A 17,358-nucleotide genomic window follows, 5' to 3' on the forward strand; every position below is an offset into this window, starting at 1 on the left:
CAAAGTCCGTGGAAACATGTCTTCTCTGACCTCCTTCTGTTAGCTGTACATTTAGCCACAAATAACACTCAGTGCCTAGACCCCTCGTTGAAAATAGGTTTGTGACATCACAAACCCACGATGTCACTGATCCAATCAGTGAGCCCATTGGCTCGTTGTAGCAAGCACAATCTCCCCTCGGACTGACTGTAGCATTCCCAATATGGTGGGAAGGGGCGGGACATATTCGAGAACAAAGCGGAACGACTGAGCAATTAGTAGTAGAGTAGATGAGCCGATCAATCAGATCAGACACGGCGCATGAGGGGACCCTGCATGTTTTTTTTTTCTTTTCTTTTTTTTTTCTTCGTGGGGAATTCTGACTTAGAAATACAGGCAGAGGAGAGAGCCTGCATGGAGCGGGAGTACATGAAAACACTTTTTTCAAACATTACAGATTGTGAACGTACTTGAGTGGGCATATAAATTAGATATATGAACTTCCAAAAGGCTATCATATCTTTAATGTTGCACACCCCTAACATATGTTCAACTGCAACTCAAGTCAAAAACTCAGCATAATGATCACAGCCTGATCTCTGTTAATAAAGCAGTCATATCAAAAACACCGCAGCTCTGTGCCAGGAACAGTGAACTGTCCACAGGCGCGTACATTAAAGCTCTCCTGCTGCATATGAGAGTCTTTGCTGTCACAATCCCTCCATTTAGCCTGCTTGGGGCATGACGCAGACTTGGCGGGACAGAGGTGCAATTACTATTTACTGCAGGAAATCCTCAAAGGTTATTCAGTGCAGGAGTATGTTCATAAAATCATGAGCACACAAAACAGTATATAACATATGCAGCAACCGGAAAAGGCAGAAAAGTAATAACATATCCCATTAAAAACATCCATTTCTGTACTCTTAAATATTGAAAATAGCAGACAGTATAGCATACAGTTGATCATATAACTGTAGGCTACTTAGCTGACACTGTTACTTTCCTGTTCTGAATCATTTCCAAATGGGCCAAATGGTCCAAAACAGGTACCAAGGGCTAGATCCATTTAGTGCCATTAGTGATTTCAAAGTCAAAGACAATTAATTAATGAATAATTAATTAATGAAATCAAATGAGTCAAGTCCAACAACAAACATTGCCCACAAACGACACACAAAACTACCACAAAGATAAGCCAAAACAATACACAATGAACAATTCCAAGTTGACTTCAAAAGGTTTTAATATGTATAATTAAATAACCCATCATTATACACTCAACAAAAATATAAACGCAACACTTTTGTTTTTGCTCCCATTTGTCATGAGATGGACTCAAAGATCTAAAATTCATTCCAGATACACAATATTACCATTTCTCTCAAACATTGTTCATAAATCTGTCTAAATGTGTGATAGTGAGCACTTTTGCTTTGCTGAGACAATCCATCCCACCTCACAGGTGTGCCACATCAAGATGCTCATCAGACACCATGATTAGTGCATAGGTGTACCTTAGACTGTCCACAATAAAAGGCCACCCTGAAATGTGCAGTTTTTGCTTTATTGAGGGTCTGGGGACTCAGAACCAGTCAGTATCTGGTGTGACCACCATTTGCCTCATGCAGTGCAACACATCTTCTTCGCATAGAGTTTATCAGATTGTCAATTGTGGCCTGTGGAATGTTGGTCCACTCCTCTTCAATGGCTGTGCGAAGTTGCTGGATATTAGTGGGAACTGGTACGCGCTGTCGTATACGCCGGTCAAGCACATCCCAAACATGCTCAATGGGTGACATGTCCGGTGAGTATGCTGGCCATGCAAGAACTGGGACATTTTCAGCTTCCAAGAATTGTGTACAGATCCTTGCAACATGGGGCCGTGCATTATCTTGCTGAAACATGAGGTGATGTTCATGGATGTATGGCACAACAATGGGCCTCAGGATCTCATCACGGTATCTCTGTGCATTCAAAATGCCATCAATAAAATGCACCTGTGTTCTTCGTCCATAACAGATGCCTGCCCATACCATAACCCCACCACCACCATGGGCCACTCGATCCACAACATTGACATCAGCAAAGCGCTCACCCACACGACGCCACACACGCTGTCTGCCATCTGCCCTGAACAATGTAAACCGAGATTCATCCGTGAAGAGAACACCTCTCCAACGTGCCAGACGCCATCGAATGTGAGCATTTGCCCACTCAAGTCTGTTACGGCGACGATCTGGAGTCAGGTTAAGACCCCGATGAGGACGACGAGCATGCAGTTGAGCTTCCCTGAGACGGTTTCTGACAGTTTGTGCAGAAATTCTTTGGTTATGCAAACCAATTGTTTCAGCAGCTGTCTGAGTAGCTGGTCTCAGACGATCTTGGAGGTGAACCTGCTGGATGTGGAGGTCCTGGGCTGGTGTGGTTACACGTGGTCTGCGGTTGTGAGGCCGGTTGGATGTACTGCCATATTCTCTGAAACGCCTTTGGAGACGGCTTATGGTGGAGAAATGAACATTCAATGCCCGAGCAACAGATCTGGTTGACATTCCTGCTGTCAGCATGCCAATTGCACGCTCCCTCAATGCTTGCGCCATCTGTGGCATTTTGCTGTGAGACAAAACTGCACATTTCAGAGTGGCCTTTTATTGTGGACAGTCTAAGGTACACCTATGCACTAATCATGGTGTCTGATGAGCATCTTGATGTGGCACACCTGTGAGGTGGGATGGATTGTCTCAGCAAAGCAAAAGTGCTCACTATCACACATTTAGACAGATTTATGAACAATGTTTGAGAGAAATGGTAATATTGTGTATCTAGAATGAATTTTAGATCTTTGAGTCCATCTCATGACAAATGGGAGCAAAAACAAAAGTGTTGCGTTTATATTTTTGTTGAGTATATATTCTGTTAATGGACATCTTTCTAGTTTTACATTTAAACGCTGCAGAATGAAAGTGGACGTTTGTTCACTGCAAGTAATGGTAAACAAAACGACAAACTTTTATTGGTTTTAAGGTAAAGTACCTCGACAAACTTACACTAAATATGAAATCCAGGGACAGTAACACATCGAGACATCTTAATATTGAGCGTTGTAACGTTGATTTGATGCCCACTGAATGTGACGGTTTCAGGTCTAATTTTATATACTGTTTATTCTGTTTATCCGTAAAGTAACCCTCAAAGTCAAACACTACTGCAGCGATGTCACGTCGTGTCCGCTCTTTCAAAGGACACGTCTGCAAATCACCGGGACTAGAAGTACTGGCTTGTTGTGAATGAAAGTTCCTGCTTACCTCTACCGGGCATGTCGAAGTCGTGCGGAGATGACGTCAGAGACAGGCGACAGGAACGTATTGTAGTTTTTTCCCCCTCCGGACTCTTCCCGCCCTTTTGCATTTTCTCTCTTAAATACTCCAAAGAGAAAAGTAAACCTTAATGGACGTTTACTTTACCTTGGATTAATTTTATGAAGTGAACTCATTTATCCATGGACTGTAAATAATATGCAGTCTTTGTAATTACTTCACAGGAATGATGATGGCACTGAAAAATCACCAGTGCAATAGGCTATGGATATTAAATATTAATAAGCTGAAACTAAAAAAAGTTTATTTTTAATTATTTAATTGTATATTAATAAACTCAACAATCTGTAAGATTTTAATTTTCTTTGGTTTAAAGTAAAAGTACAACAGCAAACAGAGATAACGCATTTGCATATATTAGTTTTTATTAAGGTGAGTCAACAGCATTGTATGCATGAAAAGTAAAATAAAAATCAACATTTAATAAAAACAACAGGTCAGACCTTAAAATACAAATGAAGAAACATGAATGCATTCACCAGTGGTTGAAATTCACAGAAAAACTCCAACCTTTGGTAATATGTTGTGTGTTTCAAAAATGGGTACACTTTTTATTATTACGCAATTAATTAATAAACATGCTGGATAACCTTTTTTCCTTTCCATTTTTTCTTTTAACCTATTTAGCCAGTTAAAACATTCAACAGTTCATAAATAGAAAATGTACCTGGAAACACAGCAACATTTATAGCATTTATGAGTATTAATAGTGTATGAAAAATAATGTACAGCCACTTTTGAAACACGAAGCACATTTAATGAATGAGCTGCAACATAATACCAATCATAAGAGATAATAGATGTCAAATATAATAATGATTTCACTAATTGATACTGCAGAGCAGTTATAAATGTTTCCTCTGGAATGTATTTTGAAATATGGAGTAAACTAAATTCACAATGCAAAACAAGCTGAATAGACTGACTTCCAAATATTGCTTTTCTATTTAAGTATTTCAGTTCCTATATAAATAAATTTGGCACAGTTGTATCCTAGGAAGCGCTCTTCTTACATGATAGTTAATATGAACCAAAACTACTGAAAAATACAGTTTATTAAATGTGAGTTTGTTACAGTGCATTCAGTCACTGAGTCCTGCAGACAGAACATCTCCAGTCATTTTTTTTATTATTGCTATCATTTATCTAAAATACATTTCAGTAAAACAAAATGCAAAATAGTTCATTCCTTTGTAAACATCTTTGTAGCTATCTATTTCAATAGTCTACCTTTATTATATACAAAACGTGGAATTAGAGATACCCCGTGTAATAAGTCATTTTAAGCCTCAGACGCATCAATCCTCCGTCTGTGAAATTACAACTCTCAATAATTTAAACTTATCGATTAATTACACAGCTAGGTACTATTTTCCTCACAAGAATAACACAAGAACAGTCTCTCGAATTTACAAAGGAAATGGTGTGTTTTTCCAGTGCAAAAATCCATCAATACACTTGTTGCTCTAACTGGCACATGTCACAAAGTAGGAGTAGAATTTCAAAGGCCCTTTAGCACATAACATAATCATTGATCATAAAGAGACTTCAGCGTGGCACTGAAATCTTCTACCTCTAACCATACCTAAATAGACACACATCTTATCACAGATTTACAAACACAAACAGACAGGTCACAAGCATGGTTGGCACACATACAGACCCTGGGACAGCAGGGATTTCAGAAGGATTCCTTCTTTACCAACCCATAGGAAATGTTGCAGCATTATTAGGACTTGCAGTTCATCTTAAAAAAAAAAGAAAGACATCAACAGAGCTAAAGCATCTGAAGATTTTACAGTGAAATGCTCAATAAGCTACACTTTGCTTTGGATTCTCACCTCCCTATTTTTATGTGCTCAGTCTCTGTTTGACTCATGTAACAATCAACCATAAAATCATAAAAGTGGACAAAAGCTGACATTAACAAACACTACTGGACTGCTAGGAAACTGAGTAATTCTAAAACATTGTGCTGTTCCAGTGCAGAGAAGTGCAAGGGTATCACCAGCAGTTCCCTTCTTTTTTGTCCTCTTTCATGTCATCTTCTTTTTTCTTCTCTCGGTGGTGTGACAGCCTCCTCTTCCTCTCTGTCGCTCTCACTCTCTCTTTCAGACGTGCTGTACCGTCTCAAGAGTTTTCATCCTGAGTTCTGCGGAAACTCAGACGTTTGAAGGAGTCCCTGAGACGAGAGAGAGGACATTAAACGAGAGGAGTGGTGAAAAACACAGAACACAAGATGAGCAGCGGTAATAATGACGAAGATGAAGACAAGGAGGAGGAACGGGCAAAATAGGGTTGAACAAACAAGATGTCAAGGTAAATGATTCACTAACCAAGGCACACATGAAGTACTAGCTCTGCACATATCCTGAGAAGCCAGATATAAAACTTCTATCCCAGTAAATTAATGACAAGATCCATTCAGACTTCCTTAAGGAACATTTTTCTCCCTTACTCCATCATGATTATTTCCCACATGTTAGAAATGCTTCAATCGGGGCAGCAATAAGATAATAGGTTCTTGCAGCCTGGACTATTAATTATACTTATTAGAGCTTATTAGGCAGCAGATAACTGGACAAAAAATGTTTGGCTGCGATTGAGGCCATATCAATTGATGAATTACAGTTACAAAAACAAACTGGGTTGATGGTTTTCTAAAAGATGTAGCATTGACTGAAAGGAGCCCATTCCCTTTTACAGAAACTCTTGGAGTCTAGTCATGAACAAAAAACAACACTGAACTAACGGTCACTGTCCAATGTATGGCAAAATAAAAGGCCTGTATGGTAATCAGGTAATCTTTTTCCTGCTCACCAACATGTTCTTTTACTCTCTATGGTTGATAGTGGGAATAAGTCCAATTACATGTGCCTTGATATAAAGGCAAAAACCGACATAAGTTTGTGTTACTTTGTGCAGCTTTGTGGATATTTTGTAAACATTACTCCGAGTTTCTTAGCATCCTTCATGAGACCTCGACATTTTCAGGAGTTCATGTGTGAAAGGGGCTCAAGGTCTGCATTTTCCACGTGCCCTTGTTGTTGCAGTTGTATCTGCATTAATGTTTGCTTAAACAACATGGATATTTTTTGTCAAAGTCTCAAGAAGCAATATTTGAAATGATCCAGAAAACCCTCTTTTGGCACTGCTACTGTTTCTTTGATGTTGTGAACACCAGACCTCATCTGAATTTAGTTTGGAAGCACTTAACATTCAAGAGGCTGAAATATAAAATGTAAGTATCTTTTTGAATTACAGGCCCATACTTTGCAAAAAATAAAAAATAAAACTGCTGCAAGATTTACCAAGATAAGCCTGGTGGATCATAAAAGCACTTAGTGAGCAGAGTGTCTTTGGTAATGCATGTGGCATTGCTTCAACACTCGATCTTTGAGCATTGTGGCTTTGGTTCAGATATCAATATTTGTGGAGGTGACACGGAGAGTTGGAATGGATGCCTGCTCGATTCCATTTGTTCTCACTTTCCTCTGGGTTCAGCAATCATACAACGCGATGAAACAATCAATGGGGTGTTTTTCCCTCCAGTCTTTCTTGTCAAAACAGAATTGGCTGTTTTGTTTGGCTGCTCTGTTTACCTGTTCTCCAGCCGGGGTCTGATGATGGGTTTATAGAGCTCCGGGATCTTCCTCTCCAGCATGGGCCTCAGGCTCTCTCTCAGACGGTTGTAGTTCTTCTTCAGCTCCTGCTGGTACTCCTTCTGGTCCGATGTGATCAGGTGCTTATTCTTCTCAACTGCCTCACCACACCTACAGGACAGAGCAGAGAGGAATGGGTTTTATATGATGAATCTTCTCATATGACATTGCACAGGATAAAAAACAAAGTCTAATACACTCCTTGACCTTTATGATGCAATAACCTTAAACTTAAGAACTTCCCAAACAATAATTCTATGCAAACCAATCTTGCAATAATCCCTTCTCTATCCTTAAGCCTTTACAAAGGCACTGCACTGTTTCATGCGAACGACAAGCTGTAACTACTTGACATAAATTGGACTCCTTTGCATGCCAGAAATCTGAATGAGTTAACAATGTCCTTGACTGTAAGGAACTCCCATATGCCTTTTAGATCTTTCCAAGTACCTTGGCTAGAATAAACTGCAAATGACCCACAGGGCTGTTTCGAAACACAGTAAATGAGCAGCAGAGGTAAAACGTCAAATCAAAAATGATTAACTGATAAAATGTCATTCTCTTCAATGTGCTGACACTAAAGAAGTCTTATGGAACATAAAAACACCAAAGGGTTAGAGCTGAACAAGAAGCACAAGGAGCTCTCCTTGAAACAAATACATACTGGACAGTATGCACAAAACCATAGAGAATGGCACCATTGTAAACACGTGTTTATCTCTTAGCTTTTAATGAGATTGCGATGTTGTGTAAAAGAATAAATACCCAAAGACAGTTCACAAGAGCAACAAGATGTCACAAGCCATTATAGCATCTAATGATATATCCTATCCCAAGTCAATCTGTTCACTTCAATTCATTCTTGTGATAACCATTCCCAATATCTAGGTATCTTTATTCAGAAATATTAAAGAGGTTTTTTGGGGGTTTTTTTTTACATGCATCATCATGTTCTCCACATAACAACCTAAGGTGATTTTTGTCAGTGAACGATGTTATTAATCTAATGTAATGCAAAACAACAACACCCTGTGAGAAAAAGCCACCCCTCCAAACAATCCCTTCCAGAACTCAACCACTAATATTCTTCATATATTCAATCAATACACATGTTGAAATAAGCTAAATGTTGGTCTCTGCATGGCAATGGCAGTTGTTTTTTCTGTTTTCATTATTTCTCTTACCATTTTTCCCTTGGACAAATCCCTTTTTTATAGATTTATTTTGGGGCTTTTATGCCTTTACTAGAGAGAGGACAGAGGATAGAGTCAGAAATCAGGGGGATAGAAAGAGAGAGTAGGTAATGACATGCGGGAATGGAGCCACAGGTCGAACTTGAACCCAGGATGAAACCTCTAAGCTCCCTGCACACAAACTAATTCCATTTTAACCTTGAATGTATCCCTCAGATAATGCGCATTTGGCCCAAGTTTCAAATTGTAAAGAGTCGGTCTCTAAACTCAGGCTGGGTAATTTTTCTTTCATTTATATTTTAGTTGTTGAAACCGTATCATAATAGTATTTGAAACTACATTTTTTGGACAAATTATTATTTTAAGCTTATCACAGGTTACTAATGTGATACAAGAATACAATCTCAAGTCTCTAGAGTTTAATGTTAGGCATTAAAACAGATGCAGTCTTTAGCATAGACAGGATACCACAAGCAACATTGCTATACAATTTTAACTATATTGGAAGAATACAGGAAAGACTCTACGTATGTTAACTTAATGCAGCTTTAACTTGCAGACCATTCCTGAACACTGAAGTGTGTTTTCACACTAGTGAGTCAGCAGTTAAGGTGAAGTAATTGCAATCACTAAAGCAGACGACATGTTTCACTAGGACCTACATATGTAACAGGAGAGATTCAACTCAGTGGGGAAGTAGTCTATATAAAAAAAAAAGAAGAACAGGTTATCCTTTAGTGAATTTCTTTCTGACACGACTGTGAAGCAGATTGACATCCAAAGAATGCCAGCTTCCTTGGATTAAGCATAAGAAAATAAACCTGTCTTAAATTACAGTAAATATTTACCAAACCTGCTTACTGCAATCAAGGCAGCTTCAATGTGACATGAGGGATAGTAAATGAAAACCTCCCTTCGGAAGCAAATAGTACGAGCTCACAAGATTAAAGCAAACACATATAAACACACACGCCTGCACAAATGACACACATCTGGGGCTCAAAGATCTGCATATCCTCCTAATGTGTGCTGTGGGTAAGGTGGTTTAATTTATGCAAGGAATATTTTAAATGAAGTGAAACTCTTGGGAGCAATAAACATTTGCAACTTCAGGAGAAAAAAGGGCTTAATGATAAACATGTATTTGACTGTCATCTGGGAAATGAAGAAAATCTCTCGATGGTGGAAGTTTTTCCACATTCATCTTACTGCACCTGTTTAGTTTCTTTTACCATCGTCTGCTCTGCTGTGCAGCCTGTCGGGGATTATTGCTTCTATCTCTACATCTTGATTGACGCTCAGTTGAAACGGCAGGATATCAGTCTCCATCAGTCACAGTTGTCTGCGCTGCTTTTTTATCTTCTTTTACTGACAACAGTTACAGTGTATATAAAGAGCATCATTGCAAAACATTTTTTATCTCCTTCAAAGACATATTGGGGGGGGGGAATGTTGTGAATCTTCAAGTAGAAAATCTTTTTGTTTTTCACAGTTCCTCCTCCTAAGCCAGTGTCAGCCACAGGAAACAATAAAACAAGCTGGAACAAATAATATACAAAACCAATAGACGCTGCATCTTCTTTACTTCTTTACGTTTTTCTGCATTTTTTTGTGTTGCTGTTCCTAATTTTTGCTCGACTTCGGTGCAGTGCGTCGTCACGAGGCGGTGTTGCTTTGATCGTATCTTACCTCATTATAAACTCTTTGAAACACAGGCGCAGTTTATTATGGTGACGGAAGAGCTTCGGGTCCGCTGGGATCTCATTCAGGAAGACCTGGGCCACCTCCAATGGGCCCTACAACGAAACGGAGGGGGGGGCGGAGAGAGGAGGGAAGGGACGACAACAAAGAGACAAAGTTAGAGACACAAAGAAAGAAAGAGCAAAAACAAGGCGGAGGAAGGAAAGAGGGGAGGTAAGAGAGGAAGCGTTTGAGAGCGTGTAAACAAAGGAGGGATGAAAATGCCCTTCATTCAGACAGGCGGAAATGACTTCCTAAGTGAATGCATAGTGCAGCAAAGGACCAACATGCTGAACTGGAACATGAGGAAGATATCAGATGAAAGAAGGAGCCATGATTAGCATCCTGCATGGCTAATGTCATTGCTAACCCTGCATACATTAACCATTTGGCTTCCATTTTCCCAGCATGAGACCTTGTTATCCTAACTTATATTCATCATAAAACCCCAGCGCACTCACACAGCGTCTGCACCACGACAGGCACAGTTAAACAGCTCTGATTAGCATCATAAACGCATTGGGGGCCTGGGCCTCAGTCCTTGGTTTGAGCTGCAGACCCACACACAGAAACCCAGCCTCCTCTGCTGATTACAGTCAAGACTTATATGTTTACGGAGCTGCTGAGCATTAGCGTTATGTATACAACCATCAGGACAGAGCGAGGGACCTGTCAGATTAGACTCTGGAAGATAAAGCGCAGGGGGAGACGCCATAGCTAGCTTCATCATTACTCCAACATTCGCCATGCTGGTAGGACCTGGAAGCTATCAGATCAAAGAGACCTCCGGTTCAGCATGGCGTGCAGCAGAGACATGAAAGGAAGAGGGGCCCATGAATTGACGTTTTAACTAAATCAGGGGAGAAGCAAAGGAAGGATTAGGCCTGTGGATGGGGTGAGGGCTTTGATGTGTGATCGCTGTCATGTCTCCCACCTGCACCCTGTGACTACAATGGAAACTGTAAATGTGATAAGATAAATAGAGGCAAATTATGCTGCTTTATTTTTCTCCCCTGCACATTAAGAGGGAACACTTAAGGGAGGACAAAAAGGGGGCTGTGTATGATTTAAAAGAGCAATCATTTTTGGGACAACAGCCATCATTTTGTTAAACATGAAGTAAGTGATCATTTCAGATGTAATGGAAGCAGACAGGCGCTAGTGCCAAATGAAATTCGGTCCTCGTTTCGTACCTGGTTAACAGTAGCGCCCACCGAGCCTTGTAGCAGCATCTGTAACATCTTAGCATCAGGCTGTTCTCTGTGTGTGGCCACAGCGAGCTCTCTGGTCTTCTTCTGCATGTCCTCTATGGCCACTTCAATAGGAGTCAGGACAAACTGGGAACAACAGAAAAGAGGCAGAGTAATGTGCAAACTGTCGAATTATAGCAGCTAGATGTTGTGATACCGTGAACTGAACTCAAACCTCCTCTTTCTGGATGACGTTGATGCGAGTTTTGATGTAGGGGAAAGCATGCATGGTGGTGAGGATGGTCTTCCTCTTGTACTGCTCGTTGAGTTCACCCCGTGGTCGTCCACACTTGGTGAAAGGCGTGGTGTACATGAAGCGCCGCAGGTTGAAGTTCTTCTCAAAGTTTGTCATCCGGTCTTTCATCTCATAGTCATCAAAGAAGGGCTCCACAAAGGTGATCTGGATATATGCCTGGAAAGCAGTGGTGGGTCACTGTTTACGGGTGCGTTGTCAATATACACAACATAGTAAGTGAAAATGTAGTTTTCACTGCAAGTTCTTTTGGTAAGTTTGTTTTGTCTAAGTTAACACTGAACAAGTAAAATGAAATACAAACGGTCAATGTCTGACTGGTCGATTATAAAGTAACGAGCCGGTTCACAAAAGTTTTACTGCTTTTTCTGCAAACTGTGCTTATTGTCTCCAATCTCACGAGACTCTGACGTTGATGGAAACGACTGACACTCTCCACTTCATAAATCAGGTCAGCCTGGATATATATTTGAATAAATTGTGCCTGATTCGGTTCCTAGCCTGGGATACAACATATGAATTGGATCGCCTTGTTAGGGACAAATGCATCCCCTATGTTAACTTTAGGATTTGCAGTACATTACACACTCTAACTGAACATATTTTAAGCACATCTTATTAATTCTATTTATTATATGAGAATCAATCCATCTCCCTATACTGACTTTTGGGGTTCTCTTTATAATTGTTTGGTTTGTGTTTTATTTAAATAACCAGAATGATTTATTTTTCTACATATTTTTACAACAGTAACACTTGCTATGCTTACAAATACACATTGGTAAGTAAAGGTTACTGATTTGTCTCATTGAATAAAAAATCACTTGAGAATCACAAATGAAAACATGTTTTAAAACTGTCCGGCAAGTTTGCACTCTCATATCAAACTGTCAGTATGTTACACTTCAAATAAAGTGGGGAGGTTTCATCACAGGACTTGGGGAAAGTTGCCATCCTGACAAAACGTTTCTGCAGCAATAGAATTTAAACAAAACTGTGTGTGTAACGCGCTGGCCCACACAATATTACAAGAAGTAAGATATTGAAATGTGAGGCTATAATATCATGTTGGAATAAAAGAAGAACACATTGTTCTAATAATCCCCAGAGAGTGTGTAACCGTACGGCAGTATGAGGTGAAAAAACATTTAACAATAGTTGTTTGTTACACTTCAGAGTGACATGTAGACGTAATCAGTGAGATGAATTAAGAGTCACTTACCTTGTTGGGGTCTAACTCTTTCCTGTTCACTGGAGTAGAATCTTTGATCATCACCAACGTGTCGCCTCCAAAACATTGACTGTAGAAGTTCTAGGAATGGGAGAAAATGTGTACTCAGACTTAGGAGCAATAATATATTATTTTTTTAAAGGCAAATCTAAAAAGATTAAAAAAAAAAAAAAAAAAAAGGTTGAAAATGAACCTTTGAGATCATGAAATACCTTACATTTCATTTAGTTGATTTGACCCGAGATTGATGATGACAGTGTGTTGATCTTCATCACATTGTTTTATTATTCTTATCCGGGCATGTAAGTGAATGCCAAGTCTTTTACCCTCTGGTAAAACTCACTAAAAACAGATGATTCTGACTCTTACACTGAGCCCTTAAGTTAATCAAAGTTTCTCAGTCATTATCAGATTCCAGGGATCCAGTCAAGCCCGATCCTGCCCCCCTTCCCCCACAGCGTCCAAGCACACAAACATACATACACATTCCTCTCTCTCTCTCTCTCTCTCGCTCTCTCTCTCGTGTGTACCTCCAGCCTGTGTGATATCTCAGGCAGATGTGTAATCCCTGGCTCCTTGTAAATGAATTCCCGTCCATCCAGGTCGCCGAACTTGGCCCCATAAAATCCCACCCGGAAATAGGTTCCAAACATCCTCTTGTGGCCCTGGAGGGAAACAAAGAGAATATTTTATATTAGTCTCCAGTCAGAATGACAGATAGTTTCTCATTATTTTCATTGCATTTTCCGTTTTATGGGATCCTTATTGTAAAGAGCACTTTAAAGAGATGATTCCGAAATTTATTGTAGCTGTTAAGCCTTTGAAAAAAACACCAAGTTGGTATCCATCTCTTTCAAGAGAATAGTTACAAAACATGTTTTTTTAAAAAGGAGCAGATTCTTTATATCTGACCAAAACAAAATGTTTGTTTCTCAGTTACGCAATAGATCCTTTCACTTGATGGCATCTGGTATGTAACTATCTTTTTTAGCATGCTGTTCCCTTGTTTTTACCTTTTGAATGATGTTATCAAAGGCTCTCTGCAGCTTGTCGTGGGTGGATGCCAGTTTTCTGAAATCTCTGTGAGCTTCTAGGATCGGTAGGATGATCTTGTAGACCTCATTCACTGCCTCGTAGAGACCACCCTGAAAAGACATCCACACCGATGGTTAGCAAGACTACATACTGATCATTTCAACCTTAATCTGTATTATCAAAATCTTATGTATTTGTATTGCTTTATTGCTCCAGATAATCTTAATGGTAATATGGGGTTGGTAGTAGCAGCAAAAACCGGTTTAAAGGTCATAGTCATGTTAAAAAGGAGATATTTGTTTGTTGTTCTTGATCCACTTTAAGTCTCACTTTGGCAGTAGGAAAATAAATATGAATCACGATGCATTATTCTGCCAATTAAGGGTACTCGATCTCATTCTAGACAGCATATATTCATCTTCCCTGTAATATCCACTACCTAACTTTTAGGGTGTAGATGATACCCTAGAAGAAATGATCACAGTACTGCTATGCTTTACTATTAAACGAGGAACTGATGCTATTATGGTATATTACAGATTAGGGACGAATCCAGGGGCATCCGGGTCTGTATTGGCCACCCTTGAAATCTGATTGGTCACCTCAGGGGCCGCCCTAAAATCATTAACTATACAAAAGTCCTGAAATTGTCCCTAAATGTTTGGGGTGACCTGCATGAGTGAGACCTAAAAGCAGGTATTTACACCCACATTTTCTCCTTCCAGCCCTCTAATTTCAAAATTAGCACTAAATCAGGAAAATCCACCATCAGCAAACAAGCAGGCGTGATCACGTGTATCAGCTGGCACGCCACTGCTGCGATCTCTGTGCAAGAAATGAAATAGCTTCATTATATTTTCTGTTCTGCAGTATTTTCTTCCCCTGTCTCTTATTTACTTACATTTAACTTTAATTTAGGGTAAAACTGTCATCATTGCATTGGACTGTGTTTCCCTGTCCACCATTCCCACGTCATTCTGCTTACTTCCTGTCCTGCTTTCTGAGAACGCCATCCCTTCAGTCAACAGGCATAGTCTTTCCTCCTGGGAGGGGAACGTGTGAAGGACTAACTCAGACTTCAGAGGCAGCCTGCCTGCATTTGTGCATTTGTGGATACAGGTTGAGATTGGCTTTTAGCCTTGGCAGAGGCTGGACTTGGGATCAAAACAACTATTTGGTCTTCTTTCATTTCAAAGTGGCCCATTACATCCTTCTTTAAGGACTTTAAATTGTGAATTTGGATATAACATCTAATATACCACTAAATGTTGGTAGACAGAGTTACATGTCCAGGACACATTCACAGGATTCTAACAAACATGTAGAAATATGACTGCAGCTTCATGTATTACATTACTGAAGAGCTCCGCCGCCTGCTCCAGCAGTCCCACCAGGCCGCTCTCAGTGAAGTAGCGTCCTGAACACACTCCGTCCTCGTCTGGGGACAGGATGTCATCCGACACCGCCGATTCCTCCAGCACGTTGGGGGAGATGTTCTGAAGAGAAAAAAAAGGCAGCTAATCAATCAATTAACCTTCTTAATCAAATAATCAATGACATGGCGGACTTTAAAAGGAGATGTCCTACAGAGGGAAAAGGAACTAATTTGATGGCCATCCAATCAATGACCTGCTGACTGCTGCAGGTTAGAGGGTCCTGTACCAAAGCGCCACAGAGGTCCAGCTAATCAATAACTGTGTTTTCATAGGAAGGGTTATAACTGTCTAACTGTCTGTTTTCAGTTCATGGGAACAGTCTGTTCATATGATCCCACAGGAGCACATTTGCCTTTTTTCCACCCTTCATCTTCAAAGGCGTTGTGTTAAGCAGAGCTACCAGGGGACCATATTTACATGTTGACGTTATGAGTGTACAGCTCCCCCCTCTGGACACTAACAGACCATATTTGGAAATAATCCATGGGGAGGTGTGTGATGATTTGTGGAGTGCAGGAAGGGTTTGCCTCTGTTCAACTAAACAACCAACAGTTACAACAAACAAATGATGAATGCTTCGTTGGTGTGGTAATAACTACACCAATTCCCTGTCTGAATATTTTTTGTTTTTGTTTTTGTTTTGTTTCGGGCTTATTTGGTGTGCATATCTGTGTTTGTGTTCTCTACCTGGAAAGTGACGCTGCCAACAGGAAGATACTTGTGATCCTCCAGCATGCTGAGATACTCGGCCACCAGGGCAGCAGCGTGGACCAGGCACATGGCCGACTCAGTGTAACACTTCCTGTTGTTGTGCTTCTCCGCCATGTTCTGCAGCCAGGTCAGACGGAGGTCAGGAGACGTCTGGTAGCCCTTTGCTATCCTGGGGAGGGGGAGGACAAGAAGGCCATTGATGCTGTGTTTTTTTCCTTATTTAACCATGTAAACATCACACTGATATAAGAAGGACAGTTGGAGGGTTTGAAACATGCAGCATCAATACAAACAGGGCTATTTCATCTGAAAAACCACCCACATTAACAAGACAGAACTTTGTTAGTGAAAGGATGAATTGGGTAACTACATTCAATTTATTTCAGCGTATCATGACAAAGGCCCTGAAATGTAAACTACAAAGTAAGCTTAGTACATTTAAATAAAACAGAGTTTATGAATGACCCCTAATTTTACTCTCAACCCTTTATTGAAGCAGATACAATTAAAACAAATTAAAGCTGAATACTTTATATTTAAAATAACTTCTTGTTTTAAGTTTTTAAAGAGTTCACTATTTTTTTCCTTTTCTCATGACATACCACAAGAACTTTCAAGCTACTCTTTAAGGATCTTTTAGCGTTGAGCGTGATGGTGAATTAGTAGCGTGAAGAATGATCAATACAGAGACGTATCGTAACGCTGACTCACGTGATAGAATAATTGTTGATACCTATATACAGCATTTACTTTTTTTTAAAAGAGCTCTCAACAGATTAACCATCGTTTCACCGCTTAATGAGTCCTAACGGCGGCGCTTGTGACATGAATGAGGGCTGAACAAAAGGTAAGAAGGTAACAAAAAAAAGTTGACAGTGAAATAAAACGAGGACAAAAAGACATAATATCTAATAGGGTGAAAAAAAGGTGAGGAGCTGAAGCACGATAAGACGGGAAAACAACACCAAATGAAAGAGAATAAATGAATCCTGCACCTTGTCTCTAATATATAAATGAATCCTGTCTCGTGATTTTATCCTTATCGCAAGCCACGTGGCGTGCATCATGTTGTGGGTTACCCAGCCCTGTTATGTATTGTATATATAGCATTGCAACTGTCACATGACCTATGATGTCAACCACACACAGTTTATTACCCGATTAGGGTTTTTAGGGGAAACAAAGAATATGGAAAATGTTTCCCTGCGAATGCAGTGCATGAATAATCATGAGCCAAACAGCATGGGAAACCGGTCTGAAACAGTCTGAATGAATTCATTTATAAAGCAGGTGAGTCACTATTACTATGCTTAAATGAATTCCAGCATCTGGAGGCCAAATGTGTCGTGCATCAATGATCTGTGTGTTTGGGAGCTCTGAGGTAAACGTTGGGGTGAGTCTAGGTGAGAGTAAAAAATAAAAAAAACAATCTGTGCAGCCATCAAACCCTCGTCAGGCGACCGGAAACTAAACGCAAACAGAAAGGTGGAT

The 17,358-nt window shown here is 40.0% G+C and overlaps 2 protein-coding genes across 5 annotated transcripts in view; both read right to left on the reverse strand.

Annotated features, from left to right (window-relative positions):
- Window positions 1-3,378, reverse strand: part of aopep (aminopeptidase O (putative)) — an 82,616-nt gene extending 79,238 nt beyond the window's left edge. For all 4 annotated transcript variants that reach the window (XR_013781046.1, XM_079366270.1, XM_079366271.1 and 1 more), the window contains exon 1: window positions 3,285-3,378. The gene's annotated coding sequence lies outside the window, so the exon portion shown is untranslated. The remainder of the gene's footprint in view (window positions 1-3,284) is intronic.
- A 325-nt stretch (window positions 3,379-3,703) lies between these two features.
- The window catches only part of dock8 (dedicator of cytokinesis 8), a 64,470-nt gene continuing 50,815 nt past the window's right edge, over window positions 3,704-17,358 (reverse strand). Inside the window, exons 39-48 of the mRNA XM_079359281.1 lie at window positions 15,844-16,036; window positions 15,073-15,216; window positions 13,699-13,830; window positions 13,216-13,350; window positions 12,677-12,766; window positions 11,377-11,613; window positions 11,145-11,288; window positions 9,901-10,007; window positions 6,959-7,129; window positions 3,704-5,538 (exon numbers count right to left, since the gene is read on the reverse strand). Coding sequence (XP_079215407.1) covers window positions 5,487-5,538; window positions 6,959-7,129; window positions 9,901-10,007; window positions 11,145-11,288; window positions 11,377-11,613; window positions 12,677-12,766; window positions 13,216-13,350; window positions 13,699-13,830; window positions 15,073-15,216; window positions 15,844-16,036 — 1,405 coding nt within the window. The 3' untranslated portion in view covers window positions 3,704-5,486. The remainder of the gene's footprint in view (window positions 5,539-6,958; window positions 7,130-9,900; window positions 10,008-11,144; window positions 11,289-11,376; window positions 11,614-12,676; window positions 12,767-13,215; window positions 13,351-13,698; window positions 13,831-15,072; window positions 15,217-15,843; window positions 16,037-17,358) is intronic.

The sequence above is a fragment of the Symphodus melops genome (genome assembly GCF_947650265.1).
Source record: "Symphodus melops genome assembly, chromosome: 1".
Classification (NCBI taxonomy): domain Eukaryota; kingdom Metazoa; phylum Chordata; class Actinopteri; order Labriformes; family Labridae; genus Symphodus; species Symphodus melops.